General features: G+C 43.4%; 1 protein-coding gene across 3 annotated transcripts in view; it reads left to right on the forward strand.

Annotated features, from left to right (window-relative positions):
• The window catches only part of PRRG2 (proline rich and Gla domain 2), a 42594-nt gene extending 31541 nt beyond the window's left edge, over positions 1-11053 (forward strand). For all 3 annotated transcript variants that reach the window (XM_077315911.1, XM_077315910.1, XM_077315912.1), the window contains exons 5-7: positions 2098-2224; positions 8201-8347; positions 9195-11053. In XM_077315911.1, the coding sequence (XP_077172026.1) occupies positions 2098-2224; positions 8201-8347; positions 9195-9225 (305 nt within the window). In that variant the 3' untranslated portion in view covers positions 9226-11053. The remainder of the gene's footprint in view (positions 1-2097; positions 2225-8200; positions 8348-9194) is intronic.
• The last annotated feature ends 9843 nt before the right edge of the window (positions 11054-20896 follow it).

The following is a 20896-nucleotide window of genomic DNA, read 5'->3' on the forward strand; positions in this document are numbered from 1 at the left end:
GTTATTTTCACTACAGATCCATATATCTTTTGATTGATTTTTGTACACTGTTGCTTTGAGATGGCTGTATGTCTTTTTAAAAAGGGTGTCCTTATATGGGCTGCAGAACTCCGACATCCCCTTTTCCGTCTCCAGAATTTCAGATTTCTCTTCTACTGTTGGTTTTCCACCTTGTTTAGAGCTGTCATCAGCCACTGTTATTGATCCATCATTCCTGTTGGAGACTTCTTCCTTGCCATCTTGGATCTCCTTGAAGATATTTTTGACCAATCCTTCTGTAAATGCTTTGAAATCTTGGGTTTGTTTCTCTATTAGATGAGCCAATCTTTTTAACATAGACATGTTGTTGACTTAAAAAACAACAGCCAACATCAAACAATTTTACAAGTGGCCGATCCGCGGGTGTGGTTCGCGGGTGCAGCCCGATCCGCGGGCGCGGCTTCCGGGCGCGGCCCGATCCGCGGGTGCGGCTCGCGGGTGCGGCCGGGCGCGGCTCGATGTGCGGGTGCGGCCCGCGGGCGTGGCCAGAAGCGTGGGCGTGGCCCACGCAGGCGTGGCCTGATGCCCTGCCGGTCCCCAGCCTAATAAAGGTTGGGGACCACTGCTCTAACGTTCTGGCACAGGCATGTGACGTATTGAAGTCAGTAAGGCAGATATTCTCGTACTGGAACAGAGTTCTCGTGAGATCTTTCCATTCACAGCTCTTATCTCTTATCTCCGAAAACCAAAACAATTGCAGTAAGAGCTTTTGCCAATTAATTTGAGTTGATTTGAGTTCTTCTTCTGCTTAGTTAGGAGAATTAGCCTGCCTCATAACGAGGTGGCTTCGGGCAGAGCAGAGTAAAAGGAGCGGGGGAACAAAGGGCTTTGATACAGGAAGAGAGACGGAGAAAAAAAAAACGAGAGATACTTACAGTAAATGATGTTTTGGAACTCAGCTGATGTCCTCCCCTCAGTTCACAACGTTCATTTGCAGTAAATCGTCGTGTAGGGTTAAAGCAGATGCTTTAAGATTAAAGAGAGAAAAGAAAGTCTGAGATAGAATATGGCAGTCGTCCTCTGGACCTGAAACGCTGACAGCCTATAATATAGGGAGATATACTCCCTAAAGGATTGGAGACGGCCCCAAGAACCTCCTGGGTAGAAAGGTGAGGTGGGGTTTGCATACCCCTCCTCTTTTCTGCCAATTGCTTGCGCGATTGACCCCTGTCAGGCTTCAGAGATAGCAGAGCAGATGCCCTGCAACCCTCTCAGAACGACATCTTAGCCGGAAGTGGGGACATGATAGTATTTGAAAGGTTGTCATTTGGAGGAGGGCAGGATGCTGTTCCCATTGGCTGCAGAGGAGAGGACACGCAGTAATGGGTTTAAACTTCAAGTACAACGATATAGGCTAGATATCAGGAAAAAGTTTTTCACAGTCAGAGTAGTTCAGCAGTGGAATAGGCTGCCTAAGGAGGTGGTGAGCTCCCCCTCACTGGCAGTCTTCAAGCAAAGGTTGGATACACACTTTTCTTGGATGCTTTAGGATGCTTAGGGCTGATCCTGCGTTGAGCAGGGGTTTGGACTAGATGGCCTGTATGGCCCCTTCCAACTCTATGATTCTATGATAACACATACATGAAGAGCTAGAACTTTTTACTAACCTGAAGAAGTCACGGCTTACAATCAGAGCACATACTTTAATATTTTAATGTTCGTATTTTATATTTGCTATTGTTGTTTTTTACCTTATGTTATTTTTACCCTTCGGGTCAGTGGCAACTGAAAACCCTATAATAAACAACAAAGAGCCAGTGTGTTGCAGTGGTTAAGAGTGACAGCCTCTAATCTGAACAACTTGGTTTGATTCCCCACTCCTTCACATGCAGACAGCTGGGTGACCTTGGGATAATCTCAGTCCTGTTAGAGCTGTCCTCACAGAGCAGTTCGATCAGAGCTCTTTCAGCCCCACCTCCCTCACAGGGTGTCTGTTGTGGGGAAAGGAAGGGAAGGCAATTGTAAGCCACTTTGGGACTCCTTTGGGTATTGAAAAGCAGGGTGTAAAAACCAACTAATCTTCTTCTAAATATTTACTCTTTCTCAATCCCTCCACAGGACAGCCAGGTGTCGATGTGGCTGGTTTGGTGGCAGGTCTCATTGCAGCATTAGTCTCTACAGTCATGTTTGCCATTGTGGCAATGTATTGCCTCAAATACCGATTGAAGCGGAGGAGCCAGTCCAGGTGAGGGGGGGATGATCCCTGGGAAGTGCTGTCTGGAATGTGTGTATAAAGCACAAAGGGAAGGTGAAATCCAAGCATTGACTTTTTAAACATTTTGAATAATGCTATTACTTCTGCACCAAAATTTGCCTCCCCAGGTGTAGAAGAATTCCATGCTCACTTACCCTTTTTCTGGATCCTCCATTATGGCAATGTATTTTTCCCCTTTAAGGTTGTAAATCACTGCCTTTTAGTGTAGAATTTAGGCAGCTTTATAAGCATATTAACAAGTGAACAGCAGTGGCCCCCAAATATACCCATGATGCACCTGACAGGGTGCTATGACTCTTGCCTTAGTGTGGCACAGGCAACAAAATGAGGTCCAGTCTTCACATAAAGAGGTGGTAGAATGGTTTTCACGACCCCTTCAGGCTCCTGGCCACATGATCAAGTTTTGGAATGTTCTCCCGTGTTTATAAACTCCCTGTAACAAGAAAACCAGTGCAGCATGCAAAGATGGGGAATTAAATAGTTCTCTGTGTCATATTCTATTTAATTTCTTTTTTTGTAAGGGACCTTTTGTGATCTGAAGTGGTACAGTCCATTCTGTTCCCTCAGTTTACTTCACCTCATTTTGCACACTGAGACTGCAGCGGGGAATACCTCATTTGATTGCTGTGTTGTATGATAAAACTCCCCTCCCCAAATACGGAAAATGAATATACTGGATAGAGTGGGGTAATAACCTAGCCCTTCACCAGCTATGTCATTGGAAGAAGAGTTTCTATTTTGAAGCAGATGGATTTTTAAATTTAATTTTTAAATTTTATTTATTATTATATTTGTTGACCACCACTCCTGGACCATGCCAGGTTTTAACAAACGTTAACCTGCAGTCTGAAGTGGTGGTGCTGTCCATTCTACCACCTCAGTACTTCAATACCTCTGCTGCAGGTGCTGACCAGGCCATTGCACAACGAACTCTCTTGAGCATGGGATACCATAACAGTGATCCCCAACCTTTTTCGGGCTGGGGCCCGGGGGGGGGAGGGAGGCCCGGGGACTGGGAGGGGAGAAGGAGGTGCGGGCACCGGCACACCGGCACCCGCAAACCAGCAGGCGTGCCTCCCTCCCCTGTGCTGCGGGGGGAGGCGCCAGCACCCACAAACATGCAGGTGCGGCAGGTCTGCACCGGCCCCCGCAAATGCCCACCGACACGCTGGTACCGGTGCCTCCACCCCCAACACAGCGCTCGTTGCGCTGGGAGGTGGCAATCGCTCCTGGCGCAGTGAGCGCGGACCATGGAGGGGGGAGACATGCCTGCTTGCGCGCCGGCGCCTCCCTCCCCCCCACCGTGGCCCGGTACTGAGGCCTCCACAGCCCGGTACTGGGCCATGGCCCAGTGGTTGGGGAACACCACCATAGAGAATACATAAACAAAAGCCCCTTCTTGGTGGTGAGGGAAGACAATGCTTTGTAGCTTAGATGCAAGGTAGAAAAAGTGTAATAAAATAGAGCAAAGGTCCCCAACCTTTTGGCACATGGGGCCACATGGGGCCTAAAGAGGGCCACATCTTAAACCAAAATATAACAAAATGACCAACCTAATGATTTAGATAAAAAGTAAACATTCAAACACTTTGATTTCACAATTTTCATCTTGGAAAAGGGTTGTTCACAGATGTATGTGGTGCCAAAGACTGTGAACATGCCTGCAGCAAATTTCTTTAAGTTGTTAAATTTATCAGGTACACAGCTAACAAACTATTTTCTTTGTAAATGTCTCTAAGATGATCACAGGCTTGCAGATCAATTACCTCCATCTGAAAAAAAGTTACTTGCATCTTCTGGTGCTACATCAAATGGATTCTGAAACATACTTAATTTCTTTCCAAGCTTAGGGCAATTAGTGAATCTGTTCTGAAATTCAATCTGCAATCGGTTCATTGAATTGTAAATTCCCATCCTTCTCAAATTTTAGTCCATTACAGCATGAGAAGTTTGAAGTTATCTTCACTAACTTACTTCACAAGTTTAGTTTTGCTTCAAAAAGCTTTCAATACATGTCAAACACAAGCTTTCCTTTCCCCTGTAACCTTAGATTCAATGTGTTCAGATGCTCTGTGATAGCCGTTAAGAAAGCCAAATCAAAAATCCATTCAAGGTCAAAAAGTGCTTCTTGACCTTTTCCTTTCTCCTTAAGAAAAACATCAATGTCATGATGAAGTCTGGAAAAAATACCTGAGGACTTTGCCTCTGCCAAGCCACCTGGCTTTCTGCATGGTACAATACATTCCTATATTCTGCATCTATCTCTGAGAGAAAAATTTGAAATTGATGATGAGCAAGGCCATGTCTGATGTAATTAATGCTGGATTCAACAATATGCATCACGCTTTCCCACTGAAGAATCTTACTATAAGGCTTGCTGATGGATGATGCAGTGAAATGGCACCAGAAGTGTACCATTTAATTTCAATCTCTTCATTGATTTTTGCAACTACACCAGTTTTACTTCCCACCATATTTCTTGCACCATCAGATGTAATGGTTTTCAATTTATCCCAACTCAGACTAAGATTTTCTACTGATTTACACACCCTCAAGAATATGCTTTCTGCAGCTGTGGAGCCTTTAAAACTCTGCAGTACACACAATTCTTCTGTAATTCTGAAGTTAGAATCTATCCCCCTGATAAAAATTAGTAGGTGATCAGTGTCTATAATGTCATGACTCTCATCTAATGCCAAAGAAAAAAAAAACTTTTTGCCTTGACAACCAGTGACATATGCAGCTCTTCTCCTAGTTCTTCAACACGCCTGGTGATTATAGATGCAGATAAATTGGCACAACTAACGCAAGATATCTTCTCATGGCACATTTCCACTATTACTTTAACCATGTACTTTTTTAACAAATTCACCATCAGAGAATGGTCTACCACTCTTAGCAGTACATTTAGCAACATGATAGCTGGCCCTCACAGTAGACATGTTCACTTCAACACGCTTTCTAAAACTATTTTGCTGGAAAAACATTGATTTTTAAGAGAGTTTATCTTGTTCACTTGTACCTCTCCTTGATATATTGAGTAGCTCTTGTGACAGGATTCAAAGTGCCTTTTAATATTGTACTCCTTTAATACTGAGACATTTTCAAGTATCAGGCAAACTGCTTTATCCTTGTTTAAAACAAAGAAGTACTCAGTAGTCCATTTGTCATTAGAGAGACAGTGCACATCTGCAATTTTTCATTTCTTTGAAACCGAACTTCTTTTTGCAGACATCTTACACGGTTTTTAGCAGAGCAGCAGTTGCAGAGTTTTAATGTTATCCTTGAAGAAATAAAGATATGAGTAATATAATTTTAGTGGCCTAACTCAGCGGTCCCCAACCTTTTTAAATAAGTGAAGCAAAAGCAAGATGATAGGCAACTTAGCAAAAAAATAATAGGAAGAGTCCACAAATTTCAGTGTAAAGGAGAGGTTATGACTTTGTCCATTTCTGTGCATATGTTGGGGTAGGAACATTCCAGATCAGATGCAGTAGACTGTACGTGTCTAGAAAATTGTACATCATCTTCTTTGGGAAATAAATAGTATGAAAACTGCTGAGTTTAGGTTTAGATGTTGTGCAAAGATATGCTTTATTTTAACTTTGGGGATTTTGTAAAACTAAGATTTGTTTTACAGAGCAGTGTTTAGATTGCCTCAAAAATGCTGTTTTACTCATCCTCTCTGGCCCTTGCTGCACAGGAGACATTGCGCCACACTGCCACCTGGTTTCTGGCTTCGGAACGGTTGCCCCGATTCTTCCCAGCCCCACACAGGGGAGCATTTGGCCCATTTCCCCCCATCCATCCACATGAGGTAGCGGGGGTAGCAAGGTTCCACCATGATGCAGAGCGACATGTTTTTTCTTTGCAAGACTGTGTAATTGCATAGCAGCACCCTATCTGGCCCCAGAACACCTGGATACAGTGATCCATGTGATAGTCACCTCCAGCCAGGACTTTTGTAACTCACTCTATGTGGGCCAGCCCTTGAGCTTGACCTGGAAGTTACAACTGGTGCAAAATGCAATTGCAAAGGCCCTCACAGGATCACCTTGGAGGGCCTACATCCCACATGTGCTTAGGCAGCTGCATTGGTTACCAGTGGTGTCTTAGATAAAGTTCAAGGTTCTGGTATTGACCTTTAAGGCCTTCTATGGTCTCACCCTACATACCTGTCAGACCACTTGTCCCCCCTATGCCCCCTTGCAGGGTGCTTCGCTCTACAGGTACTAACAAACTGACAATTTCCAGCCCTTTCAAAGTGCACCTAGCCCTAACCAGGGCCAGGGCCCTTTTGGTCCTGGCCCCTACCTGGTGGAATGAACTCCTGGATGAGCTGAGAGCTCCCCCCCACCCCCGTTTTTATTTTCCCTCTCCCTTTTTCCTTCCTTGGATAACATCTCCATGCCAGATATTCCATCCTCCTTGTTACTTTAATTGCAGCATGGGGTCTGATAGGCCTAGGAAGAACTTGATTACGGACTGTTTTGCCCACTGAGAACCTCAAAAGGTTGAGAAAGCTGCACCTTTATATAATATAGAAGATATATTACATTTGAATTTTATTTAGGGAGCTCAAATGTATAAAAAATATTAAAAACAATCTAGTGGACATGCCAGGAACCTTCATCTGAGTATAGTGAGGAGCCGTTATTATTGAACCATTTGGGTAATTTTAGATCTGGTAATTCTTGCACTAATCCTGGAATATTTTTGTCATCCAAAGAATGTTGGCTTATATGTGTTATATAAAGGAACAGCTTTCTCAGCTTCTTTAGGTTCTAAACTCCATATCAGGTTGGGTTGTTTTTGTTTCCTTCCCCTCTCATTTTATTGTTTTGCCCACTGCCTGTTTCTGGTTTGCTTGTGTTTTGTAAGGTTGGGGAGTTTAATGGGGTATATGGGATTTTATCTTTTTGTTGTATTGATTATATTTATTATGATGTAAGTCACCACAAGTCGGCATGCTGATAGAGGCAACTAAAAAGTTGCTAAATAAACAAACAAACAAACAAATAAATAAATAAATAAATAGCTGTGGTTATCCAGAAGCCCATAGCCATGCTGGCAGGGGCTCATGGTAACTGTGGTCCATGGGCATCTGGGGAGCCACAGTTTGACCGCCCCTGCAGCCTAGCCACTTTCATTGCTCAGTTGTGTCTTCCCCCTTACAGCTCGGAGCCAGGTAGGTGTAGTGGTTAGGAGTGCTGACTTCTAATCTGGTGAACCAGGTTTGAATTCCCGTTCCCCCACATGCAACCACCTGGGTGACCTTGGTCTTGCCATAGCACCAATAAATCTGTTCTTCTCCTCCTCCTCCTTCTCCTGCTAGAAATTTACATTTGAAACATGAAAGCTGAGAATCCAGATCACCTGGACAATGCAAATAGTTATAACAATATGCTAGTGCTCAGCTTTTTTAAAGCCCTCCATTGTCAGGTTGGTGGTGGTTTGCTGCCATGGTGGATCGGGCAGTGAAAATGGCACTGATGTAAGTGGAATTGGGCAGATCCAGACTTTCCATCCTCACAGGGCCACCCCCATTTTGGGGTGGTCTTTCCCAAAACATCACAGCAAATCAGACTTGGGGAAAACTAGGAAGAGTACATAAGTGCCATGAGGCTTTGTGGAACCATAAAATATACTCTGGTTCCCCATAGCAGAAGATTGTTGAGTCCTAGGGAACAGCTGTTTAAGGTGCGCAGGTGAACAAACCATGAAGTCATGGCTTGGAGGACTCTGGCTCTGAAGAGTATAATCTCAAAAGGATCTGACTCCCTGGGGCTGAAAGCATCGATTGTCCCTTTGTGTTCAAATATGCTTTCCAAGCAGCAGGTGAAAACCTGTTTGGAAGCTGCCATTTCCAAACTTCTTTAGCTGGCTTTCCATGCAAGCAAATTCTGGCAGGATTAATTGTACTTGACTGCTCTTCATTTCCCCCAGCAGGACTCAGGAGAACATCTACCCCGAAGTGGCCTTAGCATGTTTTAGTGAGGCACCAAAGCCAGAGACTGCACCCGGACTTCCATCCTATGAGCAGGCAATGGAATCTTCAGGTGTGCATGATGCACCTCCTCCACCTTACAACAGGTATGGTGACCGTCGAATCCTAGCCCAGAAGCATCCAGAGATTCCTAGTCAGATAATGATTAGCAGGCAGGATTGAGTGATTTGCTATCAGAAGGATAAAGCAAAGTTATCCAGAGCAAAGGGAAAGAAGAGCCAGGGAAGGAACCAGAAAATCAAAAGATCCCACATCTGCATCGTCATAACTTACCTCTCAGGGTGGCTATGATAATACAGATGGAGTAACTCCATGTATGCCGTCCTGAGGTCTGTGGAAGAAAAAGAGGCAATAGTAATCTGGGCAGTGATGAATGAGAGGATGCTTGGGAGCATTGAGTTGGAAGTACAGCTTTTATTTTTATTATATATGTGTTCAAGTACATAAGTCAAAAGCTCCACAACACTGTCTATTAAAAGTTCCCTGTCTGCCCTGGTCTTGCTGACCAGACATGCTTGGAACTCCTAGAGCACATTTGGTCAACAGAGTCTAGGGGAGAGACCATGAAGACTTGATAACATGTAGTTTAAAGGGACACTGATGACTGAACCTGCAATCTAGACTTGCAGGCAGTTTCCAGGCTTTTCCAGGTCCCTTTTCTAATTTGTAGCTAGCAAGAGATGTATCTAGTGTTTTGTGTTTATTGCCAACCTGTATCCAGTGTTTCCAGACACTTGTCTTACCTTTACCTTACCTTGCCCCATTCACAGCGTGTGTGAAGGAAGGTGTGCTAAGGTTGGACTCCATTTTCTTCTCAAATCTAATGTTAGTGTGTTGTGTTCACAAAATCTTTTGTCATGTTTAATCCTTTGCTTCTCAGCACCTTCAGTCTGCGGCTTCTCTCATAGATATTATTATTCTTTCTTCCTCCAGGAGCAGCACTAACACAGCCACACCAACCTGATGATCCACAACAGGATCAACAGTCCTGGAAGACATACAATCCCTCCACTCCCAAGTAATTGCACAGAAGACACAGCAGCTGTGAGGGGCACAAATGTGAACATATGACATTGATGTCAGTGACTTAGCATGCATGTCGGGAATGCATGGAAGGTATAAAGACATTTATCTGATACGAGTTTGTACAGTGGGGAAACACTGTGTGTCTGGGGGAAGGGTTCGTGTGCAAGACAGAAAAAGATGTTTAGAGATCAGAAAATGTAAGGCTTTTGGTTGGGGCCAATGGACATCAAGGGGGCTTTCGTTAACACCACCTCGGCTTCCAAGATGTTCTGAGGTTTGTGTACACAGCTGACTTAATTGTTTTTACAGTGATATTTTAAATTGTATGTTTTTATGTAATACAGTTGGATGCCGTCTCAAGCTGGCATGCTGGGAGGGGCAAGGGAGAAATGGAAAAATAAAATCTAAATTGAGAAGGTAAATGGTACATCTAAAACTGTGAAACTTGTAAGAAAACTAATTGCCAGATTTACAACTACAAAGTATGAAATGTGCATGGATTTCTAGCTAAAAACATCTTTCCCATCTTCCTGCTGCTGTCATGAATTAGGGTGGTTACATCTGCGTTTTCTCTAATGAGAGAGCCAGTTTGGTGTAGTGGTTAGGAGTGTGGACTTCTAATCTGGCATGCCGAGTTCGATTCTGCACTCCCCCATATGCAGCCAGCTGGGTGACCTTGGGCTCACCACAGCACTGATAAAGCTGTTCTGACCGGGCAGTGATATCAGGGCTCTCTCAGCCTCACCCACCCCACAGGGTGTCTGTTGTGGGGAGAGGAAAGGGAAGGTGAATGTAAGCCGCTTTGAGCCTCCTTCGGGTAGGGAAAAGCGGCATATAAGAACCAACTCTTCTTCTTCTTCTAATGTCTCAAGTGTGCAAGAATCTGACCTGATGTGGGTGGGAAGTGTGCAAGATAGTTCATGCCTAATGAAATATAACTATCTAGGATTCCAAGGTCTGAACCATCTAGTCAAGTGAACTGCTATTGTGAACTGTGTTCCAAGATTTCCAAGCATAGATAGAACTGGGGACATATAATTTTAGTGCCATTGTAAGGCCAGAAGGAGAAGAGGGCAGCAATCAGGCACTTCCCCCATCATGCCTGGCTCCAGTTCCAGCAGAGAGACCCCTCTTCCAAGCTACCATTTTGCGCCAGCAAGTCCAGAGGGAGAAGAGGGCAGCAGCCAGAAACTCCTCTATTGTGCCTGGACCAAGACCTTGCTAGCATTTCTGTTGGAATGGATATCCTAAATTGGTTTGCACCAATCAAAAACTAACACACAGCTGGTAAAATGGAATAGAAATACAGTAAAGAAATAGATATCTGTCTCTAAGATTGACAGACAATATGAAGTTTTGGATTGTTCAGAATTAGTATAATGGAGCAATGGACTGTTTCTCACCTGTTCGATTCAGTAGAACTTCTGCCTGCATCACTCCAGCTACAACCAATGATCCTGGGATCTCCAACAGATACATTGCACACATCTGCATGATGCAGAGGGAACATGGAGTAGTGTGTGTGCTTAAGTCCTGTTTGTCCTGCCTGTGTATCTACCTGATGTGAAGAATATTTATTTGGCACAGCAGAGCTAATAGGACCTTATAGATCTAGGGCTGGTGATAATGGAGAACTCAAAGCAAAGGGGGAACCACCATGCATGTGGACAATATCACCCCCAGCTATTGAGAAACTAAACAATTAGAATCATCTGTAAAAATTCATCATGTTTTGTTTGTGTAAATAAAAGCTGAGCTATTTCTTATGTCCTTGCTGTGGGAGTCTTTCTTGGTTCCGGTTTTCACAAAGGCGGTTTCACCTTGTTAAAAGCTTGAGAAGAAATTAGAGCTGGGATACCAGCTATTTCCAGATGACATCATGAGATACTGTCCTCCCCTTCTCAAATCACCCACTAGCAGGAACCCCCACCTGCCAAACTCTGAACAAGCCATACATTGCAACTGGGAAAACCATAGCCTTGACTAAAATGCACTTTTGTTGGCAGGGTGATGTCTCTACTTTTTAGGATGCTGTCTAGATTTGCCATAGCTTTCCTCCCCAGGAGCAATCATCTTTTAATTTCTTTGCTGCAGTCCCCATCTGCAATGATCTTGGAGCCCAGGGAATAAAAATCTGTCATGACCTCCATTTCTTCCCCATCTATTTGCCAAGAATTGAGAGGGACAGATGCCATGATCTTAGTTTTCTTGATGCTGAGTTTCAAGCCAACTTTTGCACTCTCCTCCTTCACCCGCATCAAGAGGCTCTTTAGTTCCTCTTTGGTTTCTGCCATTAGAGTGGTATCATCTGCATATCTGAGGTTGTTGATATTTCTCCCTGCAATCTTGATCCCAATTTGTGACTCCTCTAACCCCGCCTTTCTCATGATGTGCTCTGTATACAAGTTAAATAGGCAAGGCGACAGTATACAGCCTTGCTGAACTCCTTTCTCAATCTTGAACCAATCAGTGATTCCATGCCCGGTTCTCACTGTTGCTTCTTGACCTGCATATAGGTTTCTCAAGAGACAGATAAGATGCTCTGATATTCCCATCTCTTAAAGAACTTGCTACAATTTTTGTGCTCCACACAATCAAAGGCTTTAGCATAGTCAATGAAGCAGAAGTAGATGTTTTTCTGAAACTCCCTAGCTTTCTCCATGATCCAGTGTATGTTGGCAATTTGATCTCTAGTTCCTCTGCCTCTTCAAAATCCTGCCTGTACTTCTGGAAGTTCTTATTGCTAGAGCCTAGCTTGTAGGATTTTGAGTATAACCTTTCTAGCATGAGAAATGAGTGTAATGGTGCCGCAGTTTGAACATTCTTTGGCATTGCCCTTCTTTGGGATTGGAATGTAAACTGAACTTTTCCAATCCTGTGGCCACTGTTGAGTTTTCCAAATTTGCTGGCATGTTGAGTGTAGCACTTTTACTGCATCATCTTTTAAGATTTTGAATAGTTCAACTGGAATGCTGTCACCTCCACTACCTTTATTGTTGTTCAGATTTCCTAAGGCCTATTTGACTTCACATTCCAGGATGTCTGGCTCCAGGTCAGTGACTACCCCATCGTGGTTATCAGGGATGTTAAGCTCGCTCTTGTATAGTTCTTCTGTATAATTTTGCCACCTTTTTAAAATCTCTTCAGTTTCTGTTAGGTCCCTACCATTTTGGTCCTTTATCATACCCATCTTTGCATGAAATATTCTCTTCATATCTCCAATTTTCTTGAAGAGATCTCTGATCCTCCCTATTCTATTGTTTTCTTCTATTTGTTTGCACAGTTCATTTAAGAAGGCATTCTTATCTCTTCTAGCTATTCTCTGGAATTCTGCATTCAACTGGGTGTATCTTTCTTTTTCTCCCTTGCCTTTCACTTCCCTTCTCTCCTCAGACAGGCATTTTGCTTTCTTGCATTTCTTTTTCTTTCGGATGGTTTTAGTTGCTACCTCTTGTACAATATTCCGAACCTCTGTCCATAGTTCTTCAGGTAATTGCTTAAATCTATTTGTCACCTCTATTGTGCCTCTTGTGGCGCAGGGTGGTAAGGCAGCCAACATGCAGTCTGAAAGCTCTGCCCATGAGGCTGGGAGTTCAATACCAGCAGCCAGCTCAAGATTGACTCAGCCTTCCATCCTTCCGAGGTCGGTCAAATGAGTACCCAGATTGCTGGGGAAGGCACTGGCAAACCAACCCATATTGAGTCTGCCAAGAAAATGCTAGAGGGTGTCACCCCAAGGGTCAGACATGGCTCAGTGCTTGCACAGGGGAAACCTTTACCTTTACCTTTATTGTATATTCGTCAGGGATATGATTTAGTTCATACCTGAGTGGCCTAGTGTTTTTCCCTACTTTCTTCAATTTAAGCCTAAATTTTGCAACAAGAAGCTGATGATCTGAACCACAATCAGCTCCTGGTCTTGTTTTTACTGACTGTATAGAACTTCTCCATCTTTGGCTGCAGAGCACATAGTCAATCTGATTTCTGTATTGACCGTCTGGTGTTGTCCATGTGTAGAGTCGTCTCTTGGTTGTTGGAAAATTCTCTTGACAAAATTCTACCAGCCTGTGCCCTGCTTCATTTTTTACTCCAAGACCAAACTTGCCTGTTATCTTGGTTATCTTTTGGCTTCCTACTTTAGCATTCCAATTCCCCATGATGATAAGCACATTATTTTTGACGTTGCTTCTAGAAGGTGTTGTAGGGCTTCATAGAACTGGTCAACTACATCCTCTTCAGCAGCAGTGGTTGGGGCATAGACCTGTATTACTGTGATGTTGAATGGTTTGTCATGGATTCGAACTGAGATTATTCTGTCATTTTATTGATTATGAAGGCTACTCCATTTCTTCTGAGAGATTCTTGCCCACAGTAGTATACCTGATGGTCATCAGAACTCAATTCACCCATTCCTGTCCATTTTAGTTCACTGATTTCTAAAATGTCGATGTTCAGTCTTGTCCTCTCTTGTTTGACCACGTCAAGCTTGCCTTGATTCATGGATCTGACGTTCCAGGTTCCTATGGAATAAAAGTCTTTACAGCATCGGACTGTCTTTTCACCTCCAGTTCCATCCACAATTGAGCGTCCTTTCGGCTTTGGCCCACTTGCTTAATTCATTCTGGTGCTACTTGTACTAGCCGTCTGCTCATCCCCAGTAGTATCCCCTTCCGACCTGAGGGGCTTATCTTCCAGCGTCACATCGTTTTGCCTTTTGGTACTGTCCATAGAGTTTTCATGGCAAAGATACTGGAATGGTTTGCCATTTCCTTCTCCAGTGGATTACCTTTTGTCAGAGCTCTCTGCTATGACCTGTCCGTCTTGGGTGGCCCTTCATGGCATAGCTCATAGCTTTACTGAGCTACACAAGCCCCTTCACCACGACAAGGCAGCGATCCTTGAAGGGGACCAATCCTTACAGGGAGACAAATAATAGGAGGCAAATTTTATGAAGGATTTTCTGTTTTATTGCTTACTATGTATTGTTTTAAAATGTTGTTAACTGCCTTGAGCTAACAGGGATGGTGTTATATATATATAATTTTTATATAAATATAAAAATATAAATATAAAAAATATTTATTTATTGCTGTGCCTGGTAGCCAGGACATTGCCCAAGTCTAGCCTGGCTGATATTTTATATGCAAGTGTAGCCAGAGTGGCTTACTCTGCAGTTCCTCTGCAGGGTGTCTGTTGTGTGGAGAAGAAGAGAAAGGTGTTTATAAGTTGCTTTGGAATTCTTTTGGGTAGTGAAAAGCGGGGTATAAAAAAAACAGCTCTTCTTCTCTTCATAGGTGCCAAATTTTAGGGTCAGTTAATGTTGACAATTCTGACCTGGGGAATTCCTGACAGGAATTTCATGGTATACCCTCTGAAATTGACATTTTCTGCAGAGGAACTGCCGCCTGCAGATCATTTGCATTTCTAGAACTTCATTTCCAGCCTATCAGGAACTACCTGGGTAATTGATTAAAAAAACAACAACTCTGCAAGTGACTCTGTAGTGTCTTTGTATACATAATCTAATAAGTACAGAGGTATGTTTCTGGCTGCCCCTGGTCATTCTGTTTCTCTTAGCTTAAGGACTGTCAAAAGGCAGAAATGGAAAAAGACTTGCCCTATTTCCAAAGGCATGTTCCTAGCTTCCACTGGAAACCTGTCTTACTGAGGGCCATTCCGCACGACTTAAATGTAGCCAAAGTCTTACCTTTCATGAACACTAATTTAACGTTTTGCATGACGTCATAAGCAAACCGTAAAACTCCTGCCAAATTCCTGTAACAATCAGAATTTTATAGCGCTTAGGGGGAAACCCAGATAAATGGATTCACCCTGAAAAAACCGCTACACTTCTGTGCACAAGCTGCAACACATCAGCGAAAGACATGTGCGTTCTCAAAATAGCAGTAGAAAGAATGTCCCTCCTTCGCTCTCGCCCCCGAGCTTCCGGAGACGCAATCGCCATTTTGTTTCCTTAGACCAGTGAAAGCAACGAACGAGCGAGGCTTCTCCAGCTAAAGTCCCTCCACAGAAGTGATTAACAGTAAAACAAAGCTCTCTACTGCAAGTGTCTTTAAAGTTCCCAAGCACAATACAGCCCCCTGTTCGACACTGCCCGTAATTTCGGCCACAAATCATGCCCATGGGGGGTGGGGTTTACTTGAAGAGCGTGTAAACAATTAATCGCCAGCTCCTATGCCAGCAAAAAAGGTCTTTCTGAGACAATGATTGAACAAATATTCATTGCAACTGGTGTGTTTGCGTTTAAAAAAACAGTTTTTAAAGGGAAAGGGGCTTTTCGGGAGCATGAACACAACAGTCCATTGGCTGTTCTGTTTGATCGACGGCCAGGGACAGGGAGAAGCACAGAAAAATATTGCTTCCTTTGTTGCGATTCCAGCGAGACCGGAAACCTGTGGGGAATGAATACAATGCTACTGGGACTTCAATATTCCACTAAAATTAAAGGTATGTGGAATGACAAAATTCCACTATTAAATATAGCGTTTCTGCATACTGAAAACATTTGGCAACATTGGTCTTTGTCTGGAAAGGCCCTCAGTCTTTGATTGTGTGTGTGTGCACACACATGCATGCATGAGAGGATGGGAGAACTACTGATCTTCCATTTTCAGATGCTTCTATGCTGAAGCAAATTTCATATTCCACGTTTTGTAATAGTCAGTGTACAATGGACTACCCATGTGTCAAATTCCATCTGCTGTGGAAATATCCTGAAATATTTTGATGGCCCTGTTAATATGTGAGTTAGCAAGACCAAACTGTTTTGACATTCGTAAATAAAGCTACTATTCTCAAAAGTGAGGGAGCACAACGCTGTTACTGGAAATCCCCTAACTCTGGAGATAAATTCAAATATGAAAAAGGGAATAACTAGCATCCTAGCATTTTGTCTAAGGTTTGGCTTGTTTTGAGCTAGAATGTAGCTATGCATTTTGAAGTAAACTTCACATCCCAAGCTCTGACTGTTGTTAAAATATTACATTTTTAGACTGAGCAGTCAATTTGTTGATTAAAATGATTAAGGGGTTGAAGCAGCTTTCCTGTGAGGAAAGTCTAAAGAGTTTGGGACTTTTCAGGGTGAAAAAAAATCTCTAAGTAGTGGCACTGAAAGTCATAAAATTAAATATTATTTCTCTTATATAAGAAATTATATAATTTCTCCATCTATTCCCCCTTAAAGAGCATTACGCTCTGCCACTGCCAACTGGCTAGTGATCCCTGGCCCCAAGAAGCATGTTGGTCCTCAACAAGGGCCAGAGCTTTTTCTGTCCACACCTGGTGGAACAAGCTCCCTGAAGAGATCAGGGCCCTGTCCAAACTCCCTCAGGGCCTGAAAAGGGAGCTCCTCCACCAGGCATTTGCCTGAGACCGACAACAGGTCCCTCCTCAGACATTCTCTCCATGGCCCGAACCAGCCTGTCCTCTCTAATGGTCTTAGCTAAGTTCCGTTCCTGTTATATTGTTTAAGATCACTGAAATTGTGTTACTTTGATTATTGTTGTTGTATTTGTTTATGTTATATTAATTCGTTCCATGTATCCCCCCATGTTGTATGTAAACCGCCGAGCCATATGGAAGGGTGGTATAGAAATCAAATAAACAAACAAACAAACAAACAAATAAATAAAAATTCTGTCCTGCCTATCCCTGGTTGACTCAGAGCATGTAACAACCCACTTTACAATCATAAAAATTAATAAAAACATTAAAAACACCAATTAAACTGCCTCCTAATAATAATTCAGAACTTTCTGAGGCTGGTGAAAGCTCAGAGGAGCTTTTGCTGGTGGATGGGTTCTCAGACAGGGAGGCCAACATCTTGATGTTTATACCAGTCCTCAACCATAGGCCTTGCGGAACAGCTCTCTTTTGCAAGCCCTCTGGATCTTGATCCTGGAGGGCTCTGATCTCATCAGGCAGGGGCCAGACTTATGTCTTTAGGGCCAGGGACCCTGAGCAGATTTTGACTGCTTGATCATACTCCCCTCTGGGGGTTCTTATGCACTGAAGTAGGGATAGTGGATAGAGTTTATTTATCTTCTTCTTTAACACTGAAATTTGGGGCACTCTATGAAGTTGATGAGAGCCTCTTGTGGCGCAGAGTGGTAAGGCAGCAGACATGCAGTCTGAAAGCTCTGCCCATGAGGCTGGGAGTTCAATCCCAGCAGCCGGCTCAAGGTTGACTCAGCCTACCATCCTTCCGAGGTCGGTCAAATGAGTACCCAGCACTGGCAAACCACCCCGTATTGAGTCTGCCATGAAAACGCTAGAGGGCGTCACCCCAAGGCTCAGACATGACTCAGTGCTTGCACAGGGATACCTTTACCTTTATGAAGTTGATGAGCAGTAGGTTCAAGATGGATAAAAGGATATACTTCTTTACTCAATGAGTAATTAAATTGTAGAATTTACTGCCAGTGGATGTTGTGATGTTCCTGAGCGTAGGTGGGAAAACAGATTGAAGGAGAAGATTATCAATAGCTACTATCAATAGGGAGTCTTTCTACATAGAGACAGCAGATCTCTGAATACCAGCACTGAGAGGTAGTATCAGGGGAAGGCCTTGGCTTCTGTGTCCTGTTTCTTGGCCTGTCAAGGAAACTGGTTGGCTACTGTGAGAAACATATTCTGGATTAGATGGACCACTAGTCTCATCCAAAAGGGCTCCTACATGTGAGAGACTTAGAATTCTAAATAACTAATACTTTTGAAGAAAGTTTCTTTATTAGAGAATTGCAAGTATCTAACACATTGGAGACATAGTTAGAACTGATTCAGAAAGCATAGGGAAAGCAATACAGAGGGCATTTCCACAACAGGTAAATGTAGTGAAATGCTTACCTTACGTAGTTGTTACATTTCAGCATCTCCATATGACAATGCCAACATCTAGCATCTGAGCAGTAACCAGCTGGCTACATCCTCCATTTTAAAGCCCTAGTTGGGGGATTGTACAAGGTGGATTCAGCAACCAATTCAGCAACCAATTTAGTGCTAGCTACCAGAGAGCAACCTGCAGGCAACCAGCAGAGGGAAGGTATGTAGACACAAACGCACTGGCAGTCTTCAAGCAAAGGTTGGATACACACTTTTCTTGGATGCTTTAGGATGCTTAGGGCTGATCCTGTGTTGAGCAGAGGGTTGGACTAGATGGTCCCTATGGCCTCTTCCAACTCTATGATTCTATGATTCTATGGAAGGCACCTGCCTCGTCCCACTTTTGCACCCTCCTCCCTCTCATATGTTCCTGGGGATGGGAATTTCTTTTTTAAAATGGTTAACTTACTGGACCAACAAATAGGCAGACAAGCATGCAGGCAATGGCATAAATAAAAGAATTTTTTTTCAAAGTTGTAACGCAAAGTATGTCTCTCTCTAAAGTTTTCTTCTTCCCCCCCCCAAAGGGGTGGCATTCAAAAAGAACTATGCATCCATGATTCTATGCATAGGTGTTTCAATGAGTCTAACCTCCAAAGCATCCATTTTATCCAGAAGAACTGACTACTATAGTCTGGAGATAACCTGTAATTCTCAGGAATCCTCAGGTCCCTCAGGGAGGCTGGCATCCCTAGCAATATTTAATAAGAGAAACACAACTTGCATTAAATATTTCCCAGCCAATCTTTCTTTGGCTACTCCATGCATGGAGAGATGAGAGGGGAGAAAAATTATTAACTTCTTAAATTTATATTCTCCTCTATCCCCTAGTCTCAGAACAGCTTATACCAGTTATTTAGTCAGTGCACTGTTTCTGTACAAAAGGGACTCTCAGTTTAGAAATTAAATAGTTTGGGGAATAAAATAGGCCAAATTAAATAAAAGATAAATTATAGAGACCAGAAACAAAACTTATAACAAAAGCAATACCCCCATCCCATCTCCCAGCAAACATACATGCCATTAATAAGCAGCCATGTTGATCCATGCAAAATCCAAAATAACAAATTTGTGTAAAAGTCTGAATAAAAATCTGAATAAAAATCTAAATAAAAGGTATTACACAGATTTTGTTCTTGTTCAGCCCAAAAGAGATCCTTAGGGTGGGGCCAATCTATTCATGTAGCACGTGTAGCATGAACTACCAGCCCTGTGCTTCCAGGGTCCCCACACAGTGCATTCATCCTCAATGTAGCCTTTGCCCTCTTTAAGACACATGGAGTGGAATGACACCCCTATCCAACGTGGGGAGTCCTTCTGCCCCCAGTCTGGCTGCTTCCATTGCAATTGCACTCTGCTAGGGCCCCACAAAGAGCCTCTTGTGGCGCAGAGTGGTAAGGCAGCTGTCTGAAAGCTTTGCCCATGAGGCTGGGAGTTCAATCCCAGCAGCCGGCTCAAGGTTGACTCAGCCTTCCATCCTTCTGAGGTCGGTAAAATGAGTACCCAGCTTGCTGCTGGGGGGTAAATGGTAATGACTGGGGAAGGCACTGGCAAACCACCCCGTATTGAGTCTGCCATGAAAACGCTGGAGGGCATCACCCCAAGGGTCAGACATGACTCGGTGCTTGCACAGGGGATACCTTTACCTTAGGGCCCCACAAATCCTTAAACCAGCTCTGGTGCTACAGTCCCACAAATCCTTAAATCACTCCCGCAATTAAATTAGTTTGTGAAATTAAAATTAGTTGCAGGGGGGCTGTGAGGTGGGAGAGCAAATGGGGGAAAGTACAGCCAAGCTTGAGGTATAATGCTGTCTCTGGAGCTCTGTTCTTATTTCCCATATCCTGTAATGCTGCTCCTCTCCAGCCACAGCATTGACTGTCTATTCAGGCTTGGATTTAGGACACTCCTATTAGCAGCCAAAAACTTGTGTTTGCAGCATACAAAGTTTTGCTAACTAGAGCAATGATACTAGATAATCTCCCTGTCCTACAAGTCTGTTCTTACTTAGAGGCATGTCTTATGGCAATGTGGTCTCGAGTGCCATGTCCATTTTGAAAACCAGCCTGGGCATCTGGTAGCTGAGCATCAATGGTTGATTTGAGATGGTTCTGGATGATCTTCAAAAATATTTTACTTGCATGGGAGATCAGGGCTATAGTTTGATTGTTTGAGCAGATGCGAGCATCACCTGTCTTTAATAATGGGACAAAAACAGCCTATTAGCCATGTGCCAGTTTCCCAGACTTTTTGGCATAATGCTGTGATTGCTGCTGGTGGAACAGATCTGAGTAGTTCCACTGGAATGTTATCTATGCCAGGAGCCTTATTATTTGGGAGCTGTCAGAGCCCAGATCACTTCTTCCAGTATAGGCAGTTCTAATTTGGGCCGGGTGTTTCTGGCTGGTGACTGAGGCCCCTTGGTGTTTGCATATAATTCTTCTGCATATTGTCGCCATCGATCCTTGATGTTGGCTTGGTCAGTCAAGTCTTTTCCATTCCTGTCTTTGATGGTCACTTTATGAGCAGTGAAGATGCTCCAAACTTGTTTCACCTGAGCAAAGAGGCTTCTGGTGTGGCCTCTAGTACACTCCTCTTCCAGTTGTTTGCATCATTGCCCCAATACGCTTCCTTATCTTGTCTGGCAGCACATTGAAAATCTGTATTTAACCTCCTGAATTCATCTCTCTTGCCAGCAGCTCTTCGTT

The sequence above is a fragment of the Paroedura picta genome, chromosome 16 (assembly GCF_049243985.1).
Source record: "Paroedura picta isolate Pp20150507F chromosome 16, Ppicta_v3.0, whole genome shotgun sequence".
In the NCBI taxonomy this organism is placed as follows: Eukaryota; Metazoa; Chordata; class Lepidosauria; order Squamata; family Gekkonidae; genus Paroedura; species Paroedura picta.